The sequence below is a fragment of the Mustela nigripes genome, chromosome 10 (genome assembly GCF_022355385.1).
Source record: "Mustela nigripes isolate SB6536 chromosome 10, MUSNIG.SB6536, whole genome shotgun sequence".
Taxonomy (NCBI): domain Eukaryota; kingdom Metazoa; phylum Chordata; class Mammalia; order Carnivora; family Mustelidae; genus Mustela; species Mustela nigripes.
The window spans coordinates 29,617,095-29,639,342 of NC_081566.1; the positions used below are offsets into that span (position 1 = coordinate 29,617,095).

The window sequence follows — 22,248 nt, forward strand, 5'->3', positions numbered from 1 at the left end:
AATGGTGCTGTGATGTAGCTCAGTATTACACATCCCAAACCCAAGATGAATTTCATAGGAACTAAGAGTTTTGTTGTAAAAACATGTAATTATATAACCTTGTGAGAAGGGGCCAAGATTGCAAAGGCAGATCACATAAAGGAATACCAGCATTAGACTCTCAGTGGAAAAGTTACAAGCCAGATCACGACTTTAACAAAGTTAATACATTGTAGTTTTAAATGAAAGTTTAAAAATCAAAGGCATCTAAAAAGCAATAATAGTAGTTGAAAATACATACGACCAGCGTTTGTGACAAAGGGTTATTATCTTTAATAGAGAAAGGAGCTATTCACATGAGCATAGAATCTGAAATCTCCCGGGAGCCGGGAGCAAGCCAGTCTGAGCGCGTGTCCAGCCGTGGGTCAGATGCTGCGCTCTGGAAGGGCAGGGTGTGGGCTGTCCGTGGGAGCAAGCCTCTTGGCCACCGGTAAAAACGGTGATGGTGTTCAGTGTTGGAGAGGAGAAAGGGAGCTCTCATCTCTCGGGCTGCTTGTGGGCCCCGTCACCATTCCCAAACAGTTTGGAGCCATGTATCCAAATCTTGAGACATGGTGCCATTTCAGCCCTAGCCACCCTGCTGGTGGCGGTCCTTCCAAAGCTGTAGGGGCAAGGCACAAAAGTAAAGGAAGCCAACTGCCACGGAGCTGCGGCTGCAGCCAGCTGTTGTGTTTGCTGAAGGGAAGTGTTCCTTGTACAGTGAACATTCAGTAGCAGGAGGTCATTTATTTGTAGTACTTCATTCATGAACAGTGCAGACTAGAGTGAGACGCTGGTGTCATGTGTGGCTGATCTGGCCAAGTCGTTTTCCTGTCTGGAACGCTGGCTGCTTGACTGGTGCCATCTCTTCACCGGTGGGTGTTGGCTGATCGGAGGCTCCACTTGGTATCTGCCCCAGAACTAAGGCGCGCAGAGCTTCATCTGGATGAGTGGGTGCTGTCAGTGAGAAGTAGCCATTGTTGCATATTTCTGATCGTTAAAATTTTTACATCTCAGGCAGCTGCAAGAGCAGCAGCGACAAAAGGAGCTGGAGCGCGAGCGCGTGGAGCGGGCGGAGCGCGAGCGGCTAGAGCAGGAGCAGCTGGAGCGGGAGCAGCGGGAGCGCGAGCGGCAGGACCGGCTGGAGCGGGAGCGGCTGGAGCGGATCGACCGCGAGAGAGAGCAGCGGGAGCGCCAGGAGCGCCAGGAGCAGCGGGAGCGGCAGGAGCAGCGGGAGCGTGAGCGGGAGCAGCGGGAGCGGCAGGAGCAGCTGGAGCGCGAGCAGCTGGAGTGGGAGCGCGAGCGCAGGCTGTCGGCCGCCGGTAAGAAGTGCACTGGGCTCTGCCGCGAGGATGCGGGGTGCACCAGGTGTGGGGCGCCAGGTGCAGGGAGGGTGGACAGGGCAAAACGTGCAGCACTTGCTCCTTTACCACTTTCTTAGTCCTCTCTGTATGGCACTTATTGCTTGGAGACTTAGGAAAGCTCTTTGTAGTCCGGCTTTCTGATTCTTCTGACTGACGGTGAATTGGCTGTAAAGTGCAAGTGTGTTTTTCATGGGAAACGTTTTATATTGCGTGAACTAGGAATCTCTTTCCCTTTTGAGGTTGCCTCAACTGTCCTGAATCCTATAGGATTCAAGAAATGTGCTTGATGGCACTTAGACTTGTCGAAGGAGGAAAATACCCTCTCTAAAACTGACTAGTAGTTTATGGATGTTCTAATATTGCAAAATTTTAGTGAAAATGTCTGAATCCGATGGAGTTTATTGAAAGACCTAAGGGTTAAGAGAAAAGTGAAAATTTGAGCCAGTCATTAAAATTGACACTTATTGGAATAGGATTTCAGAATGATCTTTCTATTCCATATGGCCTATATCAAAGGTCTCACTGTGGGTCCCAGTGTGGTTGATTAGTTTGTTGTTTGCAACATTTGTTTTTAACTGCCTAGTTATTTTTTGGGGTGATAGCTGACAAAACAACACTTATCCACAAATAAGCATTGAATAGGGGGTTCCTAGCCCTTTGTAAAACTTTTTGCCAATTGCGCTATTTGTTGTTCTTGAAAGACCAGCAGACATATTCTTCTGTTTGTGGTCCTATTCCTGTAATTTTAATGTCCTTTTAGTGGGCTAAATAATGAGAATTAAGATAGTCTTGTTCTTGCAAGGGATAAGCTTAAGCAATTTATCAGTATACTTATCAGCTAAATAGAAAACAGATTTCTTCCTCTGGGTTTCAAAATGCAGGAACGAGTTCACACGTTCTCGGGTGAGATCAGTTCTTGCACACGTGCTTAGTTCTTGGGTACTAACTGTGGTCTACATTTGTACATTTTGTCTGAATGCTGGTTTTGTGGCTTTACTAGCTCCCTTTTTCTCTCTCCTTTTTTATCCTGTCCTTGCTGCTGCTTCCCACCTTCTGTGCAGCTCCATCCTCCGACAGCTCCCTGTATAACGCGCCACTTCCTGAGTATGCCAGTTGCCAGCCTCCTTCGGCACCTCCTCCATCCTATGCTAAAGTCATCTCAGCTCCGGTGTCGGAGGCCACTCCCGACTATGCTGTAGTGACCGCTTTGCCACCTACTTCCACACCCCCTACACCACCACTTCGACACTCAGCGACACGTTTTGCAGCATCTGTAGGTTCAGCCTTCCACCCTGTTCTTCCCCATTACGCTACAGTTCCTCGTCCTCTGAACAAAAACTCTCGGCCTTCTTCTCCTGTGAACACACCCTCCTCTCAGCCTTCAGCTGCGAAGCCCTGTGCCTGGTCTACTTCCACTGTTTCGCCCCTCCCTCCGTCTCCTCCAGTAATGATTAGCAGCCCCCCAGGCAAAGCGACTGGGCCCAGGCCTGTCCTTCCTGTTTGTGTTTCTTCTCCTGTGCCCCCAATGCCTCCATCACCAACAGCACCCAATGGGCCGCTTGACTCTGTCCCATGTCCAGTGTCTCCGCCGCCTACCTCAGGGCCAGCAGCGCCGCCACCGCCGCCTCCGCTGCCTTCCCTCGCACCGCGCTCACACTGTGGATCTCAAGCCTCTCCTCCTCCAAGCACCCCTCTTGCCTCAACTCCCTCATCCAAGCCTAGTGTTCTCCCTTCTCCCTCTGCAGCTGCCCCTGCCTCTGCGGAGACTCCTCTAAACTCTGTGCTGGGGGACTCCTCTGCTTCTGAGCCAGGCTTGCAGACAGCCTCTCAGCCGGCCGAGACTCCAGCCCAACAGGGTAAGGCTTCCGTTTTTGCTGCTGACAACGCGTCCTGGAAACGTGGTGTCAGCAGATGTCACTGCCTCAAAGCGTGGGGAGGTGGGGTGGGTGGGAGAGCCGAGCAGCCCTGTGTCACTGTGCCCGACTTTCTGGAATTTAAACAAGTAGCAGAGGAGTGAGGCTCTTTCTGCTGGATTAACTGCAGCCAGAGGATCCGTGTGAGGAATATCCGTACTGACTGGGGTCTGGTATCTCCCACAGTGTTGTAGCTGGAGGGGTGTTCCCATGTTTGAGGGCCTCCGCAGCACATCCCTTGTAAACCCCACTAGGAAAACGTTACTTGACACATTTAGCTACACGGTAAATACATGACCTAACCTGTCTTCCTCTAATTTGTGGGAAATTGAGAGATTCTGTTTGGTGCCCAACTGAAGTCAGGCCGTGTGTGATCCTGGAGTCTCCTCCTGAACAGTTCCAATTCTTGGGCCCTGTTTCATGTTGGCCTCTCCTGTATTGGGCTTCCCACATTAGACTAGGTACACCTGGAATCCTAAGGAGCAGCCCGATGCTGCACGAGGGGTGGGGGGTGTATGGCAGGCATGATGTGTGCCCCAGCGGATTCCGTGCTGCAGAATTACAGGAAGTCGTGGCCTGAAGGGACAGTTATCCCTCCCACCCCCTCCACTTGCCCCAACTTGCCGTCATGGTAACAGGAGAGGGAGGTCGTGGTCTTCTAAGTTTAGATTATTTGTAAGGAGAGAGGGACCTGGTTCCATAAGTGAATACGGAGATGCTTGGCAACCCTTTTTTTCCTTTTTTTTTTTTTTTTTAAAGTTTTTATTTATTTATTTCACAAACAGAGATCACAAGTAGGCAGAGAGGCAGGCAGAGAGAGAGGAGGAAGCCGGCTCCCTGTGGAGCAGAGAGCCTGATGCGGGGCTTGATCCCAGGACCCTGGTATCGTTACTTGAGCTGAAGGCGGAGGCTTTAACCCACTGAGCCACCCAGGCGCCCCACCTTTTTTGCAGTGATAGGATTTAGCAGGAATTTCACAGGAAGGAACGTGACAACTGATTTGTACATAGAAAGAACCAGGGTTATGCTTAGATTTAAATATCTTTAAAAAAAAATCTTTATTCTTAAGTAATAAGACTTGTTACTGCTGTGTGTAAAAATATGTTTTCCTTGTGGACACATCAGTTGTGCTTAAACACTGAGTCGGAATTCTAGTGCATGCGGACTTGTGTCCCATGGTAGTAATGCCAGACAGGGAGGCACCCTGAGCCTGACAAGGTCACGTGTGACCCACCTGCCGAGCCCTTACAGCCCATAGCCCGAGGGAGAGAAACAGTCTTTTGCTCTGTGTTCCTCTAAGAGCTGCTGCTGTTTACAGTTAAAAAAAAAAAAAAAATTACCACCCCATGTGCGAATAGCATCTTATTTGTCCTAAAATACCCCTTTAAATTTGGTCTTCTGATACTGAATAAGTTCTCGTTCACTTCTATGATTTTTACAAGATTTGGAGACATTTCTCTCTTAACTTGTCTTCTAGACTAGGAGGAGCTTCAAATTCTGTATCATTTAATTTAATTATTTCTGGCCGTGACTTTCAGGTTGTATTTGTTCTGGTAGATCCCTTCACTTCAGTGATTCTATACACCTTGCATTTGAAGGCAGAACGTTTTTAAGATGCTGAACTGCCCCCCCCCCCCGTCCTGTTCTCAGTCCAGCCACTGTGGCCATCTGTCAGAGCATAAATGCAGGTCTTCACAGGTGTAGGCTCCAGGGTCTCAACGGTGGCAGGTTCACACAGACTCTTGGGGGTCTGTTATTTCCATCCGTTCTAACTGCAGTCCTCCACACAGGCTTGCTTCTTCAGGGTGCTTCCTCCATCATAGATTTTTTAAGCACCTCCCACAGCCCTGGGAACCCCAGAGGTGGAGCTGGGTGACTGTCGCACAGTTCTGTTAATAAAGCTCTAACGTTAAAGTAAGACCTCACATACTTGGCTTTGCATTTTAGTATCTTTTTAACACTGATCTAGACTTTAAACGTTATTTTAAATAGAATTCACGAATAGGCAGGAAATGTTTGAGGCATCCCACATCACTGTCCACGAGGTCACCCCGTTTGGCTCTGTTGTTGACGGTCTTATTTAACATCTTTTTCACTCAGGCCTTGTCTTGGGACCACCAGCACCTCCGCCCCCCCCACCGCTCCCCCCGGGGCCAGTGCCGGCTCCAGCAGCGCTGCACCCCCACCCGGGGCCTCCGCCCCCACCTCCACTCCCTGCTGCAGGGCCTCCGCCCCCACCCCCACCACCCCCTCTTCCTAATCAAGCACCCCCGCCTCCCCCTCCGCCTCCTGCTCCCCCCCTCCCTGCATCTGGATTTTTTGCCGGATCTGCATCTGAAGACAATCGCCCTTTGACTGGACTTGCGGCTGCCATCGCTGGAGCGAAACTGAGGAAAGTGTCCCGGGTAAATGCATCTTCCCATCTCTGTGCTGTCTGCTTGTGCCTCTTCCTCCTCGGTGACTGGCGTAGCCTGTTTACTGCCTTCTCCTTTCACGAGCCCAGTGTTACTTCACTGATTAAAATATTCGATGTAATTTACACTTACAGAAAAGTCAGGAGAATGCAGCTTCTGTAAACCCACCGCCCAGACTCACCACTTCACATTTTGTCGTATTTGCTTAATTATTCTCTGTGCGTGGGTTTCCTTCTGTGGGACACACACACTCTCCCTTTTTTGTCTGAAATGAGAGTGAGTCAGACACATTGCACTCAACGCACAACGCTGGAGTGTGTGTGGTCTGTGGAAGTAGGGACGTTGACCTCCATGCTCACTGGAGAGTGCTTAGGAATGGGGGGTTTAGTTGATGGACTCTTCTAATCTGCAAGTGTGTTCAAATGTCATGTATTGTCCAATATTGTCCCTTAGGGCACTTTTCTTTTCTAGCCCAAGATCACTTGGTACATTTAGCTGTGATGTCCCAAGTTTGCCGTAAAATGGGGGATAATTCCTCACAGTTTCATACATGAGGTTGACTTGGGCAAGGTCTACAGAGCTGACTCTGGAGCCCGCCCTTCAGTTTGGTTTCCCCAATAGTTTCTTCAAGATTGCATTTGGATTATGCATGTTTTGGCAGATTACGCATTTTTTTTTTTTTTTTGCCACAACAGTGACGTATCCTTCTCATTGTAGGGAACAGGGAAACGTATTAATGTTTTATCTCCTTATTGTTGGTGTAAACTGGGATGAAACTTCCATGGTTAATAGAACGTTAGTATCAGTCATGCCACAGGTTCTTAGAAAGATTTAAAAAATAATATCTGGATGTTTGTATTGAAATTAAGGTCCTAAACACAGGAGTTTACTATCTGTCTGTATTCTCATTAAGATGGAGGATGGCTCTTTCCCAAGCGGAGGGACTACTGTTGGTGTGAACGCGGCCTCCTTGAAGTCGGACACGGGCCGTGGGAATGGACCCCTTCCTTTAGGAGGCAGTGGGTTGATGGAAGAAATGAGCGCCCTGCTGGCCAGGAGGTGAGTGAGCAACTGTGTGAACGCGTTCGGGACCAAGAGGACTGTGTTCGTTGAGGCCAAGTGCAGTGTAACTAGATGTGACTCTTCCCTTTCCGAATAGTTCTTACACTAAGATGAATTTTAAAAAATCGGATATCCCTTCTCTCTAGGAGAAGAATTGCTGAAAAGGGATCAACAATAGAAACAGAACAAAAAGAGGACAAAAACGTAAGTAATAAGGAGAGTTGACCATGACTGAAAATGGGAAAGCCAGGCGTAACTCTTTAGGAGAGTGAAGTCCAAGATTAGCTGGACGTTCAGTTTCTTATGTCAGCTCTGCACATGTTACAGACGGCTGTCTCGAGCCCGGTGTGTCAGTTTTCAGAGCATTCCTGTGAGATGGGCGAGGGTGGGGCCGCAGTGGGGGGGGAGCATGGCACTCAGCTGGGAGCGAGTGCCGCACCTTCGCTCAGCATTCGGAGTCTCTTCGGGTCTCTGTTTCCTCGAGTTGAAAAGGAAAGAATTAGACTGATCCCCTAGGAGCCCTGTGGTTATTAGCTGTGCCCCCGCCCCGAGTCTGCTCCGCGTGCCACTGTCGGACACGCTGCATTGTTGCTTTCCTGCCACCTTTGGGCTCTGGTGCCCTGACGCCTGGCTTGGTAGCGTTGCCCGGTGCCGGACAGGGGCTGTGGAGGACAGAGGAGGCAGGTCTGGGCTGCGGTGGAAGGCAGAGGGGGCTGATGAAGGGCACGGCAGGCAACGCAGCGGGTGTGTTGGGTGTGGATGAGTGTGAGCCTCTGAGTCTCTGCTCCAGGTTTCTGGTAGGCTCCGTGGAATTAATAAGTGTTCCTGTCTGTTTAGGAAGAGTCAGAGCCTGTAACTTCTAAGGCCTCGTCAACAAGTACACCCGGTAAGTTCAGGAGCTCTATTTTAACCTTTATGAACCTCGAAATACTAATACTCCTCAACTGAAAATGCCCTATTTGCCCATGTTGGAGCCAAGTGCCTGCCTGGTGATGGAAATGTTTTTCGTTCATCCTTGAAAGCAGCGACTTGCTTGTCCTCTGCCTTCATGATATGGAAAGATCCATCAAAACCCAAAGATCAGAATCTGATGATTCTGTCTTCAAAAATCGTAATTTTTACTCATTCCATGTGTACAGCTGTTGATGATTTAAGGTGATTCACTAGAGCATGGAGACATAGATGATTAGATGAAAGGGAAGGACTTTTAATCCCGGAATTTTAAAGGTGGAGATGAGGTGAGCACGCAGTTAGCACTGATGTCCATTTCGGAACATTCTCAGATGGAGAGCGTTGTCCTTTTGACCATGCCTTTGGGTAATACTGATAATCGGGGAACTACGACTTCTCATTGTTAAGGAAAAAGAGGCTTCATTACAGCTTTGGGGAAGTGGTGTTGAACTCCGTGAGGTTTCTGATGTCAAGGACTCTAGGTTGCAAGGCTGTTCCGTAGAATACGAACAAACTCCCTGCCCCTGGAGGCACATGACTGGTGCTGGGTCCGTGACGAGGACGGGAGGGGCCGTTCCCTGTGTTTGGCCAAAGCGAAGAGCAGATCTACCTGTTCAGCTTTTTATCTAATTTAAAATAACGTGAAGAAAGAAATTCTTAAAAAAAAAAAAAAGTCTGTTCTTGTGATTGTGACCCATTTGCCAAAAAAGTAAAAAGAAAAAAAGAATCTCACATTCTCCTTACTGAGTGGTGATTATTCAATATTTTTTTTAGGCTGTCCTGTGGTAAATATTGTGACTTTTTCCTAAATAGGACTCAGCTCAGTTTGTTAATGTTACTTCCATTAAAAATTTTCTGGTTTATGAACTACTTACTGTAATAGCTTTATCTTTCTTCCAGAAGCCAAAATTAACATAGGTGTTTTTACTAAGAACACAAAAACTGTAGAACTCCACTGTAAGTTAGAGTCACAGAACCATGTACAATTTGAGAAGAACTATGAATCCGCCCTGCCCTGCCAGAGGGGATGACCATATTTTTATACAGATTTGCTCATAATTTCGCTCTTGCACTCCCTAACGCTTACCCCGGCCCCAAGCTGAGACATCCATCTCTGATATGAAGCCCTGCTCTGCTAGAGAGGTGGTGCGCCTCCTGGTTGTAGGCCTCCGCTGTCAGAGATTCACAGCCTGCAGCTGCTCTCCCAGGGGGCTCGTCACAGTTGCTTATTAATATCTTCTCATCTTAAGGTCTGAAGTTGTACAAATTAGGATCCTTAATAGATTTTAATTAAAGTTCAGAATTGTAACTAAAAACTTTTCATCTATACAAAAGCATGTTTAAAGTTACTTAGTATTTTGTTGGGTTTTTTTGCAATAAATTACTCTGGGAGCAGGCAGGGCACTTCATAACTTATGTTCCTTATTTTTAAAGAACCAACAAGAAAACCTTGGGAAAGAACAAATACAATGAATGGCAGCAAGTCACCTGTTATCTCCAGGTATGTCTCCTTTCTGACTTTCATGCTACAGGTGTATCTAAAAGAAATTAACCTCTCCGGACTCTAGTGGTGGATTTGAAATTGTACAGAGAAGCAGATAAAACCCTGAGCACCAGGGTGTTTTTCCTAGCAATTGTCGGATGCTTACTGTTTAGACAGGTTGTCTGAAATTTTAAGATCACTTTTATTCCTCCCAATTTTTTTATTTTAAAAAATTCAAAACTACAGCAAAGTTGAGAGAATAGTAGAGCACATGCCCATGTGCCCCTTACCCAGGTTCCCCAGTTACTAGTTTTGCCCCATTGGTGTGAGGCAGAGACACAAAGAGACATGCCTTTGTGTTCCTCTGGAGAGTGAGAAAGCAGTTTTCAAAAATTGTTCATCATTTTCCCTAAGAACCAGGATATGCTCCTGTGTAACCGCAGTACCATTATCGCTATCAAGAAATCTAACATTGAACAATGATATTATGTGATACAGTCACGTTTCCCCAGTAGTCTCAAAATGACAACCTTCATTTTGGTAATGCAGTCTTTCAAAGAAACTTCTATGTTTTAAATTGAAAGGCAGCAGGAGAAAAATGCCTGCAATGTTTAAGAGAGAGCAAAACAAAACCTGAAGTTTTGAATTTGTGAAGTAGAAAGATTGATTTCTCTCTCAGTTGAAATTTCTAGTTAAAATCAACTTAGGAAAGAGAGTGCCCAGAAACAAGAATAGTGAATTTCTGTTTCTCCCAGGGGCCGTGAGGCATGGTATTAGCAATTTTCAGCATTTCTTAGCTATGCGTATTTTATTGTCATACCAAATTTATATCTCAGGTCTTGAACATAGGTGAAACTTTCTGGATTTATGAGATAGTTTAAAGGACTTACATTTTTTTTTTTCCAGAAAAATAAAAAGTATGTGTTTAGAGACTAAAAGTGTTTGGCCTTTTCTTTCTGAGCTGTTTGCTTTAGTTTTACCTCTTAAAAAGCAAACTTGGCTCTAATAATAGAAAACTAATAAAAAACAAGGATAGACCTCACATTGTCACAGATCTGTTCAATGTTAGCCTAAATCTAAATTTGGACTTGTTTTTTCAACCATGTAGAGGCTTTTAGTTTCTCAGTGACTATAAGATGAATGTATTTTATTTTAGGAGAAAATGCAAGAATTGCTTTTGGTGGACATGGTTTCAACAGAGTGGAAAATCACACATTTATGTTTATCAGATACCTGATTGATGTGGCCTCCCAGTGCATCTTTGGTAGTTTTTATAGATTTTCTCCACTAGCACATTTTGAAGCCTAATTTATCGAGTACATATCAGAGCACAGAACTGTGGTGTCCCATGTATCTTTTGAAGACAGAAATGGGACAGGGAAGAATCTTCCTGTTTATGTCTACTCTTTATCTGTACCTTACTGATAGGGGTTCCATGGTGAACCTGAGCAAACCCTAAGACCATCCATGGGACATGAAGTGGGTTCTCCAAGTGGAATAAAAGTTCCTTGATGTGTTTGGGTTCATTTAAAAAATAGCCTTTAAAAGATTATTCAGACTTCTAAAGGAAGTTTAGTAAGTGTTCAGAAAGTCCCCTTTTCGTTTTTAGGACTTTTCTGTAGATTAACCGAGTATTGGTTCTTATTATCTAGCAGTATATCGTAATGGTGTTCTGCTCTGGTAGGTTGGTTTTCTTCTCCTTTCCTGAAATGGAAATTTGGAAACGCCCGGTCGTTTTCTGACCACTCATATACCTTTTGATAGATTTGAGCCAGCCAGTGATATGTGTCTTAAAATTTCACCCCAAGTGGTTTTAAGCAAAGAAGATTTCACAAGTACATTGGAAGGACTAAACAGTATGGCTTTTCTTCCCAACTTTTCTCCCCCGTTCCTGCTGAGAACCATTGTATTAATATGGCCACTTGAGGTGCACCTCATCCTTGCATGGTGAGGCAAGAACCCCTTTCTCTTACCAATGTCCATGTCGAGGTTGTGTTAGGTGGGATGGGTGGACTCTGGTCGTGTATATGAGGTGCTGCACTGTGCCGTTATTTATTCAGTGAAGATGCCAGGTAGTGGGGTAAAAGCAAAAATGTTGTTAAAATTACCTTAAACTATGACTAGAATTTGTGAGTTATCATACGGTTTTCAGTAAGAGCTCACAGATCTTATATTCAAGGTAGAAAGAGAGTTCACACGCTTTCTTTCTGAGAAGAGTTAATTTTGCGAACTTAAGGCTACAGTGATTTCTACTGTGTTTTGGTACTTGTTTTGGTACCTTGTGGAGTAGCTTTTATTATGTGCACTCTCTAAAGGTGGTCATCACAAACGCACCACGATTTACTTTTCGTTCTTTGCAGCTGTCAAATGACTATGTTACATAACTAGAATTAGTGTCCAAGTACATCCTTTCATATTGGGAAAAAACTATCGTTTTAAGGTTAATGGACTCCTTTCATTGTTCGGCTATGACTACAAACCTATAAAACAGGAACATAGTGCGCATTATTTTTTTAAAAGTTCTATTGTGTTTCCCTTTAAATGGTTTTTTCCCCTTCATAGACGGGATTCTCCAAGGAAAAATCAGATTGTTTTTGACAACAGGTCCTATGATTCATTACACAGGTATCATCCTGGTGTGACTTTGTGGTTTGAGACTTCGGAATAACATGTTCAGGATAGGGCTGAGCTTTTTCTACCTGGATTGGTAATCACCACGAGGGAGATGACTTGAGGAAGAGCAAATCTTTCGTATTTAGCTTTATTTACAGCACTTTTTAAAAAACATGAAGAGATTTTGATTAGGAAAGTTAATAGGGTTTATTCTCCTGCCTTGATTCCCTAGTTGGATCAGGGTACATATGAACAGCATATACCCCAGCAAGGCTGGAGTGGCGTATGAGGCCGCCTGTGTCTTCTCCAGGCCCTTTGTAGCTGTTGCATTTTCCTCTAAAGGCTTTTCTTCTTAGAAGCTTTGAGACAACCTTTAAAAGGTAGAGTAGGAGATTTGTACTGGAAGTTCATGGAACACGGGACTACATCACAGCCACACTTGTAAGAAACATATTCCTGGAGGAACATCCCCGGCCTCTCCACACGTGGGGGCAGGTTACATGCCTTTCCCAATCTGACGTCTCCCATCCTGGGCAGCTGGTTTTCTAGGATGAGTCCTGTTAACCATTTTTTTTTTTTTTTTAATTAAAATTAAGAACCATGTATTTCTTAACTAAAGAAATTGACAATATTTTAAAACTCCTCAAGTGTTCAAACTTCTATTTAGAATGGATTTGGCAGAACAGGGACTTTAAATATTTTGGTAGTTATTGATAGGCAGCTGTTTAGAGGTAACACAGTAACCTCTGGGAGGGCCTCATACTTTGTTATCAGTTGTGGTAAAAACCCATAGATTATAAATAACCGAGGTGCGCCCATGTTACCCTATGCACCTGTTTTTAAAAAATACATGTGAAAGTCTACTAGGAACATGACTTAAACAGTATATGGAGGGATGCCTATGGCACTGAGTCAGGAGTTCTGCAGATTGTATTTGGCCAAATTGTTTTCATGCCATTGATGATAAAAATATTTGGTAAGTTTGCCAATCAGTTGAATCTGCATAAAATGTTTATATTACAAGCATGAAAAAATTTTCCTGCTTTTCTCAAGGTAGTTTAATCATTATCACCAGAAGACTTGCTTAGAAAATTTGCTAGTACATAGGAAAATAGTATTTAATAAGATCTTCTGTTAATCTTCTCAGTTTTTTTGCTGCTTTCCCACTAGGGCCCCATTGATAAACCTTTTTTTAAAGAGTGGTGATTACTTCTTTCCTTCAGTATGAAAAGTTCCCCCCTTTAGTTAATCATCATGGTGATGGTGGTGGATTGCATGTTAGCATGAATTAAAATTTCTTAATTGCATGTTTCCTCGATTGTTTATTATGGAACAGTAATGTGTTGTGTTTTTAATAAGTACAGATATATTCATAACACACTGCCCGGTTAACTTTTGCATACTGTAGATACTCATGTGAACGTTGGGAATACTCATAAAACTTTGGAGAAAGGCGTTCACTGATTTTACCACTTAAATGTGAAAAGTGAGAGAGAAGCCGAGTAATTAAGAGTGTGAGTCTGGCGAGCAGGGCCAGGCAGCGTGGGTGACTGAAATGCAGTGTGTGGACCGTCAGGGGTGTTCCCCAGACCAGCCTTTGGCCACAGCGCCTGCCTTGCTTGCCAGGGCCTTCAGTGCCTCCTCTGTGACCAGAGGGTGCAGTAGTCCCCTCCGCAAAGCGGAAAGGAAATACGTCCTGGAAGTAAGTGTTCTTTTGTCCTAGTGCCTCGTTCAGGGCTTACTGAATGAAGTTTTCTGAGAGTTGGTTTTCCTGGTTCGTACAAGCAGAGCAGCTGAGGTCTCATAAAATAAAATTGGTCGATTTGCTTTATATAACAACATGTTAAGCTGTTATGTTTGATATGAAAGCAAATTAACTTACTATTTTATCTTCCCCAGCAATGCCTGTGGGTTTGGAGCATAATATGCCTTTAAGAGTTATGAAATCATAACTTTGAGAAGTTATTGTGCATACCAGTTTTGGTTTAGATTTGTTTGTGACGTTGTCCTCTGAAAACTTGAAGATCCATGACTCAGCTGATAGCTTTCATCTGCACTGAGTTGTGGTCCTCAAATTGTGGCCACTTAATGGTATTAAACCAGAATGTAGAGGAGTGCCCAGTTAAGACTCGAGATTTTCCGCTGGGATTTTCTCTACTTGCCGGAATGGGAGAGGAGCCATGACTGGTTTATTTGATATTGAAGCTTTTGCCTAAGGCATACCTAATTTCTAAGACTTATTTCTTCATGTTGAATTTTTTTAAGAGAGGCTAAATTTCTGAGCGTGTAGTAATAATTGGCAAACTGCATCTGTGTGGCATTTCTTTCTTTCTTTCTTTCTTTTTTTTAAAGATTTATTTATTTGAGAGGGAGAAAGTACTCCTGGTGGAGGGGCAGAGGGAGAGGGAGAGAGAGAGAATCCCAAGCAGATTCCCGACTGTGTGTGGAGCCCCACGTGGAGCTCAGTCCTTCAACCCTGAGATCATGACCCCAGCTGAAACCCAAGAGTCAGACGCTTAACTGACTAAGTCACCCAGGCACTGCCCTATTTTTTTTTTTTTCTTAAGACAAAATAAGTTTGTGTAAGTAGTTGGAAACTCATTCAGATATCATCTCCATAAAAACTTGTCTGGAAACAGCCACATAGCCAACTGGATATGAATCTTTTAATTATTTCCCCAGCATTCTTATTTATTTGAATGCTTAAAACGGCATGAAACACATGGAACAGATCATATACTTATTCCTAAAATGGCTTTTTCTGTAAACCATCGGATTTGTAAACTGATTCATCTTGGTGGTTGATTTGCACACTTTGAGAAGAACGAGATTGTGTTTCCTGGGCCTCCATGTCGCAGCTGGTCCAGTGTGTCCAGTCCTGGTCCGTGTGCTGCAGATGGCCCCGTTTCCCGCCTCTTGCGCAGAGAATGTGTTCCTCTGCCCTTTGCGGAGGGAGCACCGTCATCCTATCACCGTTGTCTGATTTCTTTACAAAGAACTGGAAACACTGAGCAAAGTGAAAAATGCTTCCTGTTTTCTGTTCTAATCAGTCCTGCAACTTTGACAGTTAACTTTTTAATATCTGTGTTTTAAGAAAAGTACCAAAATCTGATGTTGGGTTGATAAATTTGCAATTTTTTGTGAACTCCTTAAACATCCCAAGTATTTTTTACCTGTCCTGGAAATTCCATTTGTACAGACCAAAATCTGCACCTTCATCACAGCCCAGTGCCAACGGCGTCCAGACGGAGGGGCTAGACTACGACAGGCTGAAGCAGGTAGGCGCCCGAGGGCAGCTTTCCCTCCCTTTCCCCCCCGACGTGCACTGTTTTCTCTGGAAAAATGTCTGGTGTGCCGGCATTTGACGGATTGTGAATATACTGGGAAGTAGAGTTTAGGTCTTTCTGTACAAAGGAAACAGCAACATGAGTACCAAATTGTTTTTTTCAAATCTTCATTTTTTTGGTTCAGTGTGTTCACATAAAGTTCCAGCAGTGGTGGAAGGTGGGGGCAGGTGTCTTAATGGCGTAATGTCAGCTTTCAGTGTCAGCACATAGTATGTATTTGTACCTTTACAAATACAAATGGGATTGCACTTTCCATTTACCATTGGCAAAAATGGACCCAGTGAATCTGGTTTTGGCAAGAATGTCGGGGAAATGGGCATTCTCGGATACTTTTATTTTCTAGGAAGCGCTTGGGAAAACAGATCACAAGCCTTAAAAATAAATATTTTACCTTTGAACCAAAAAATTTCACTGCTAAGAAAATATTGTAGAAGTATATAACTCTATAGTGTCGGGCCGGGGCCAGTGGTCATTAAGGAATCAAAAATGAGCATGTTATGTACTGAATGGTGAGCACTCGCCCAGCTAGGTGAGAGAGACAGGTAACCAAACAGTATGAACAATTCTCTCAACTTTCTGAAAAAGAAAAGGATCTTGTCCGTATTTTGGATACCTCTGCATTATATACATAGGTACTCAGACAAGAAAGGGGAAGGAGTGATAGGTGAGAAGAGCTGTGGGGCTTTAAAATATTTAATTCCCAGGAGAGGTAAAACAATTTAAAAAAATAGGTAGTGTTAAGAAAAATTTAAAGGAGGGCCAGTGTACACACCTTAGACAACGGTCAGTTTCACGGACCTGAGCCCAGAGTTGCTGCCGCCAGCAGGGTCTTGTCTCCTTGGTCTTCCTACCCTGCACCCCTGGGGGGCCTCTCAGAGCAGTGACCACACCAGTCCTTGTCATAGCCTCCGACTGACCTGCCGGTAGATGAGCGGGCCAGGCGCCGGCAGGGCTCTTAGCATGGTGCTGTCTTCTGGTTCTCGTGGGAGGCCTGTGGGACAGTGTGTAGACTCAGATTTGGCTTCTGAGATTCCGAGGAGTTACCTGGCTTGGTCCCATGGCTGGGTCAGCAGCTGAGTCCAGATCAGACCCCAGATCGTTCCTCAAAGCCAATTTCAGATAAATCTGATTTTTATATTGCAAAACTATTAGAAAAGTTTAACTTGAGTCATATAGTTTGAAAAGGAAGTTTGAGGTCATTGATGACCAAGCCCTAATTTTCCTGTATATTAAACATGGCTTTCTTTTCTTAAAAACACTTTAAAGTTGATGCTTGCACACACTTGAACACATGGTAAATTCTTGGCTATCTGAAGTAGTGGAGAAGAGAGGAAAGGTTTCCTGTTGGGGCTGATTTTACTATAATTTGAGTAAGGATATCTGATAGTCTGTACTAATAATTTCTGTGCTTGTTTCCTCATTGGTAAAGTGCAGGAGTTATTGTATTAATTGGTAATTTCAACCTTATTTTAAACATGAAAAGCTTTTTAAGATAATGAACCTTAAATTAGAGTGATTTTATTTTACCCGAGGTGTGCAGTATTAGAAAAGGTCCCATAATGGAAACTAATCATTCAAAGGGTAGGTGTTACTCTTCAAACTGCGTTACCGTGTCGGAGCCCTTTCAGCTGTCATTGACACTGTTCTTGGCAATTTGGGGAGGGGAGGGGCAGAGGGAGAGGAAGTACTAAGCAGGCTTCATGCCCAGCCCGGAGCCCAGCGCAGGGCTTGATCTCACAACACTGAGACCGTGACCCGAGCTAAAATCAGAGTCAGACACTCCACTAATTCAGCCACCAGGAGCCCCTGTTCTCAGTGATTTTTTTAAGTTTGGGTGGGGGTGGGGTGGTGGACCGTTATTTCAAAGTGAACTTATAAATACAGATTTTGCAAAATATTTGAAGGTGGAGTGGTTTTCACGGAGGAAGAAGCATCTAGAACAACAGTATTAAATCAAAATACAAATGGCTCACACAAGCACTTTTAAAATTTCTCATAGCCTTATTAACTAAGTAAGGAGAAATAGGTGAAATTCATTTTAATGTATTTAATTTAATTAAAATAGTATTTCAGTATGTAATCAGTATTTTAACATTACTAAAGAATTATTACACATTATTTTCTTAATGCTATGTTTTTGAAATCTGGTGTGTGTTTTACCCTGGCAACGCATCCTATTTCACACTGGCCACATCTCCAGTGCTCAGAGGCTGTGTGTGGCTGCGTCCGCCCTGTCAGACCACACAGATCCAGGTGAGGCCTATCCACCCTCGCCTCTGCCAATTAGGGCAGCCCGTGAGGTAGCTCCAGGGGAGTCTCGGATTCCTTGAAGGAAGGTTTGGCAGCCATAGTGCGATTCCTAAGGAACCCCATACTTCAAACCGGATCACACACAGGCCAGGATCTGCTTATCTGGTTTACATCTCCTGTTCCCTGAAATTGCCCTATGCAGCATCTTCCAGGCTGCTCCCAGTAGACAAAGTTAAAAGCAGAGCTATTATCTTTTCTAGAAATGACCTGCAGCCTACCTTTCTCTGGATGGCAGAATTATTTTTAGTTTTAGAAAGCACTGTAATGTTTCCCTTTTTGCTAGGCTAAAATAAGTGAAGACTGGGAAGACTGTTAAAACATGAGTTGCCCGGCTGCACTTAGACAGCCTTGTCTGGGAGGGAGTCTGGCAACAGAAACCATACAGCAGACTTCATACATTCTTAAAATTCTATATGAACAAGAATATTTGTAGCAGTAATTTTTTCCTCCCTGTATTTATGATGTTTTTCTCTAATATTTTAGGACATTTTAGATGAAATGAGAAAAGAATTAACAAAGCTAAAAGAAGAGCTCATTGATGGTGAGTATATAAACAGCTTTGCTGACTCTGTAATGTTGTAGAATACCCATTTTTAAGGAAATGCACAAAAAAATAACCAGTTTATTACTTGAGGGCATAAAACAATTTTGCATAGTATCCTGTCCTTCAGATGGCTTAGGATGTCAGAAAAGAGCCCTCTCTCCCTTATGGTGGAAATTATTTGTAAAAATTGGGATAAATGAGGTCCCTATGTGTCAGGGGTGATTAACATCAGAACAGAGATCAGGCAGAGGGGCCCATCTCTGGCCTCACATCCCAACCTGCTGCCTTCTCTATGGACTCTGAGCCCACAACGTCCGTGTTATCATTGTGGACACGAAAGGGAGAGTGCAAATGAGTGTGTGTGTGTGTGTGTGTGTGTGTGTGTGTCTGTGTACACAAGCTAGTACCGTCTCTATGTTAAGAAAAGCAAAGTCTGGGGGCACCTGGGTGGCTCAGTGGGTTAAGCCTCTGCCTTCAGCTCAGGTCATGATCCCAGGGTCCTGGGATCGAGCCCTGCATCGGGCTCTCTGCTCCTCGGGGAGCCTGCTTCCCCCTCTCTCTCTGCCTGCCACTCTGCCTACTTGTGATCTCTGTCAAATAAAATCTTTAAAAAAGAAAACCAAAATCTGTGCAGCAGCAGATGTAGGGTCTGCTTGGCTCTCTGTTACTGGGAGTTTGAAGACAGCCACTGAATTTTCTTAGAAGGAATTTCTCACTGATTTTACCTCACCATTGTATTTACTTGAAATACGTTTCCTTTTCGTGCCCAGCAATCAGGCAAGAACTGAGCAAGTCCAATTCTGCGTAGAAAGACGAACCGAGGAGGAATAGGACTCTAGTCTGGAGAAAGAGCCCTGTGAACGACAGCTGTTAACAACAAACCCCTACATTTGTGAGCTGCGAGAAGAAAGTGGAGACAAACAGTTGGAAGAGGAAAACCAACATCCTCACGAGCCTTCAGACGCATTATTCTGGCGATAAGCTATTTCCCTCCCAGTTTGCTGCTTTTTTCTGACCTTTTCAACAGGATGAAAGAGTCGGATATGAATTCCTGTTTCCTAGTTATGCAGAAAATACTAAACCTATCAGGCAAGATCGCCGTGCATTGAAATATTTTCATGTCAAGACAAAAATCGCACGTTTTTCACAATCCATTGCTAAAATAAAGAGGAGAAAGGCTTAAGAAGTTTGTTTTCAGAGAGTGCTGACGAAGAAATGAGCAAGTTACACTCTTGTATTGTAAATGTTTCTCAGGTTTGTCTTCCTATCACATTTGATATTCCGTGAGGGATGGAGATCAGCCCTGTGTAGGTTAAGATCCTAAAATGTGGAACAAATGGAATTGTATGTGCTTTCCAAGGGTGATATTTATAAGAAAGTGTCCTAAAAATGGTTTGTCTGGCTTGAGGAATTTTAGAATGATAGGAAGTCTCTCGAGTTAGCCTTCATGCAATTTTGTAGATTAAAACATAAAATTCGTCCAGAATTTAAAGATATAGATGCCTTCCTAAATTGTTAAAATGCTTTACCAAATCTGTGACTCCTACATAACACACCAGTGGTCAAATGTAAAACAATATATTGTAGACTTACTGTAGGTTTTCAACCTTTTTTAGATTTATGCATGTGGACATTTTTATAATGTAATTACAACCACCACAAAATTAGCTTTTTTAATTGCAGACAATAATGCATGTCCCACTAATACGTAGTGGCCCTTTCAAGGCCTGGTCCCAGGGAAAACCTTTTGTAGAGTTTGGGGGAGGCGGGAGGAAGGGAAGGAATAATTTTTCTTTTAAAGTTAATTTCTGCACTTTTTTTTCTCAATTACCTGCATGAATAATAATGAGGACTATTTTGTGACTTCAACTGGTAAATATGTGAGCAGAACCAAGTACTCAATCTTTTACATCATGTGTTCAGCTGTTCGTATTTTAACTTGAGTAATTTCAATGGTCTGAAACATGATTCTGAGCTTCCCAGGGATTATGTCGTACTGCGGAACTCGAAATTCCGATCCCTGAATTTGGCAGTTGCTTTACTACCTAGGTGCCCTGCAGTTGGACAGGTATGTGTTCCTGACCGAGAAGCTGCTTTTGAATTTTGTTACGTGGAAACACGAAGTAGTTGATGTCCGCAGGAACTGAGGTCACGGACACCATACAGCAGAGGGGACCAGCGAGGGGCTCTGCGTGGTTGTCTTGTTGTGACCGAGCGAGACTCAGGTGGTGAAAAGAAGGACCTAGATCCCCGCTCACCCTCACGCGGGTGTGTGTGGGCATAACCCATGCCCTTCTCCTGGAAACTCGCGAAGATTAAAATAGGGGAGAAATCCTATATGTTGCAATGATAGATTTTTTTTTCTTAATTTAGGAAATCACAAATTCTCCAGGCTCTCCATCTTGATTTATGCTTCAGTTATGTGCCATATTTGCTTTGAAATCTTTGATTATCTGAAGTTTTTACTAAAATTTTGAAGAAATAATCCATTTTCATCTGCTTTCTAGATTTTGTAACCTCAGTCGGTCAGACAGAGCTTGTCGGTAGCATAGTTTACCATTCAAAAGGGTTTGAGTGAGGAAATTGTTTTCCTTGTTAAATAGTCCCTGTTTCTGTAGAGAGTTCAGTTTTAGATTAATCTGTGATGGATGAGCTATCCTAACTGTGCAGTTCTCTGTCAACCACTCATCATCAGGCAGCAGTAGGAAAGGCATTCAAGCTGCAGCCAGCCTCTAACGTACTGTCTTCTAGAAGAAAGCAGAGGCACTTTGATCTTTATTTTTGTCCTTTTGGTTATACAAACACTTGGATGGTGTAAACACTCCTGTCCCCTATAAATCAGGTGAGCAATCACTTGATTTTTGTCGGTGAAGTTAGTCTCTAGTAGGTTAGAGTACTGGGTACAAGTGGTCCAAAGTCAGCGAAGAGACTAGAGCCGCACGCTGGACCTTAGTGAGGGGCTGCTGTCTGCGCTTGCTGTCTCGTGCCTTGGTCTGGTCCTCCCAGGATGTCCATGTGACAGGACAGAGCCAATGCTGGGTCACATCGTGGTCCATTCGTGTGCGTTCGCCCGGATCACTCAACGTGTTCTTCCCAATCACTGTACATGTTGGCTGTCCAGCGGGACAGTTTTTGTCATCATTAGAGATTTCAGTAATTAAAATGGGAAGCAGAAGCCTAAGTGACTTTCCTTAGCGAGGTGATGTTCCCTGGAGCCCGTCATGCCCACGGTGATCATGCTGTGCTCACTGGGTGTCGGAAGCTGCGTGCAGTTCAGGGGGTCCTTTCTGATGACAGAAAGGCGCTTCTTTCCTCAACACTGTGATGTGACCCATGACAAATCTGTCCTACATGCTCTGTACATGGCCAGCAGCCCATTGCAAACCAACTGAATGTACACATTTTAACGCGGTGCTGACATCTCCCCCGAGTATCGTCGTGGTTTCCCGGTTTGTCCGCAGTTTGCAAGCCTCACACGTCAGTCCGGACTGAAGATGAAACACTGATGAATGTTGGACTCTCATGCTTTAGGTGTGCTTCCTTTTTCAATTGTTCGGTTCTCTGCTATTTTTACCGTACTGTTTCATTTCAATTTCCTACACGCTAACTTTGTTTGTGTGATTGAAATAAACTTGCAGTATATACATGTTGCTTGTTTGTGACACTTAGGTGAAATAATCTGTCGGCTCCAACATAAGTCCTGTTGAGTGTGCAAAGCCCGTGACTTCACTGCCTAAAGCCTACACAGCTTGTCACTCACTGTTCCTTCCAGATTTCCCAAGTTGAAAATGCTGAGTAACACAGACAGAGGGAAGACGTGATTGGTCGTCTCCTGTTGGTTTGAAACGGCTGTCGTGTGTCCCTGCTCCCTGTCTCCCTCGGCCTGCCTCAGCGCAGCGGCTTACTCTTCCTGTCGAGAGAGCGACAAAGGTTTAATTTTACTGTTTTGTTCTATGGTGTAGATGCTGAAACTCACATGGTCACCGTTTCCCTTTATGTGGTTTGTGGGGGAAAAGACCTTCCAAGCCCTGAATTTTAAGCGTAGTGAAGTCCGATCTGTGGTGTTTTTCACACGCCGATGTCATGGCCCTTCATGCGAGCAGCGACACTGTTTGTCTGACTTCATGCCATACTGATTTTGAGTCTGTCGTTAAACTGATGTCTTCATGAGGGGTCCAGTAATCCCGTCTCTCCTCCTCCTCATACCCTGGGTTTCTCTCCGTCCTCCT

At 44.2% G+C, this 22,248-nt stretch overlaps 1 protein-coding gene across 7 annotated transcripts in view; it reads left to right on the forward strand.

The window, feature by feature from the left end:
* Window positions 1-21,665, forward strand: part of ENAH (ENAH actin regulator) — a 130,574-nt gene extending 108,909 nt beyond the window's left edge. For 3 of the 7 annotated variants that reach the window (XM_059412915.1, XM_059412913.1, XM_059412914.1), the window contains 10 exons: window positions 1,036-1,340; window positions 2,444-3,238; window positions 5,396-5,700; window positions 6,623-6,768; window positions 6,918-6,975; window positions 7,609-7,657; window positions 9,157-9,223; window positions 15,018-15,096; window positions 17,959-18,016; window positions 18,790-21,665. In XM_059412915.1, the coding sequence (XP_059268898.1) occupies window positions 1,036-1,340; window positions 2,444-3,238; window positions 5,396-5,700; window positions 6,623-6,768; window positions 6,918-6,975; window positions 7,609-7,657; window positions 9,157-9,223; window positions 15,018-15,096; window positions 17,959-18,016; window positions 18,790-18,827 (1,900 nt within the window). In that variant the 3' untranslated portion in view covers window positions 18,828-21,665. The remainder of the gene's footprint in view (window positions 1-1,035; window positions 1,341-2,443; window positions 3,239-5,395; window positions 5,701-6,622; window positions 6,769-6,917; window positions 6,976-7,608; window positions 7,658-9,156; window positions 9,224-15,017; window positions 15,097-17,958; window positions 18,017-18,789) is intronic. The other 4 variants (XM_059412916.1, XM_059412917.1, XM_059412918.1 and 1 more) reach the window with 2 other exon arrangements.
* The last annotated feature ends 583 nt before the right edge of the window (window positions 21,666-22,248 follow it).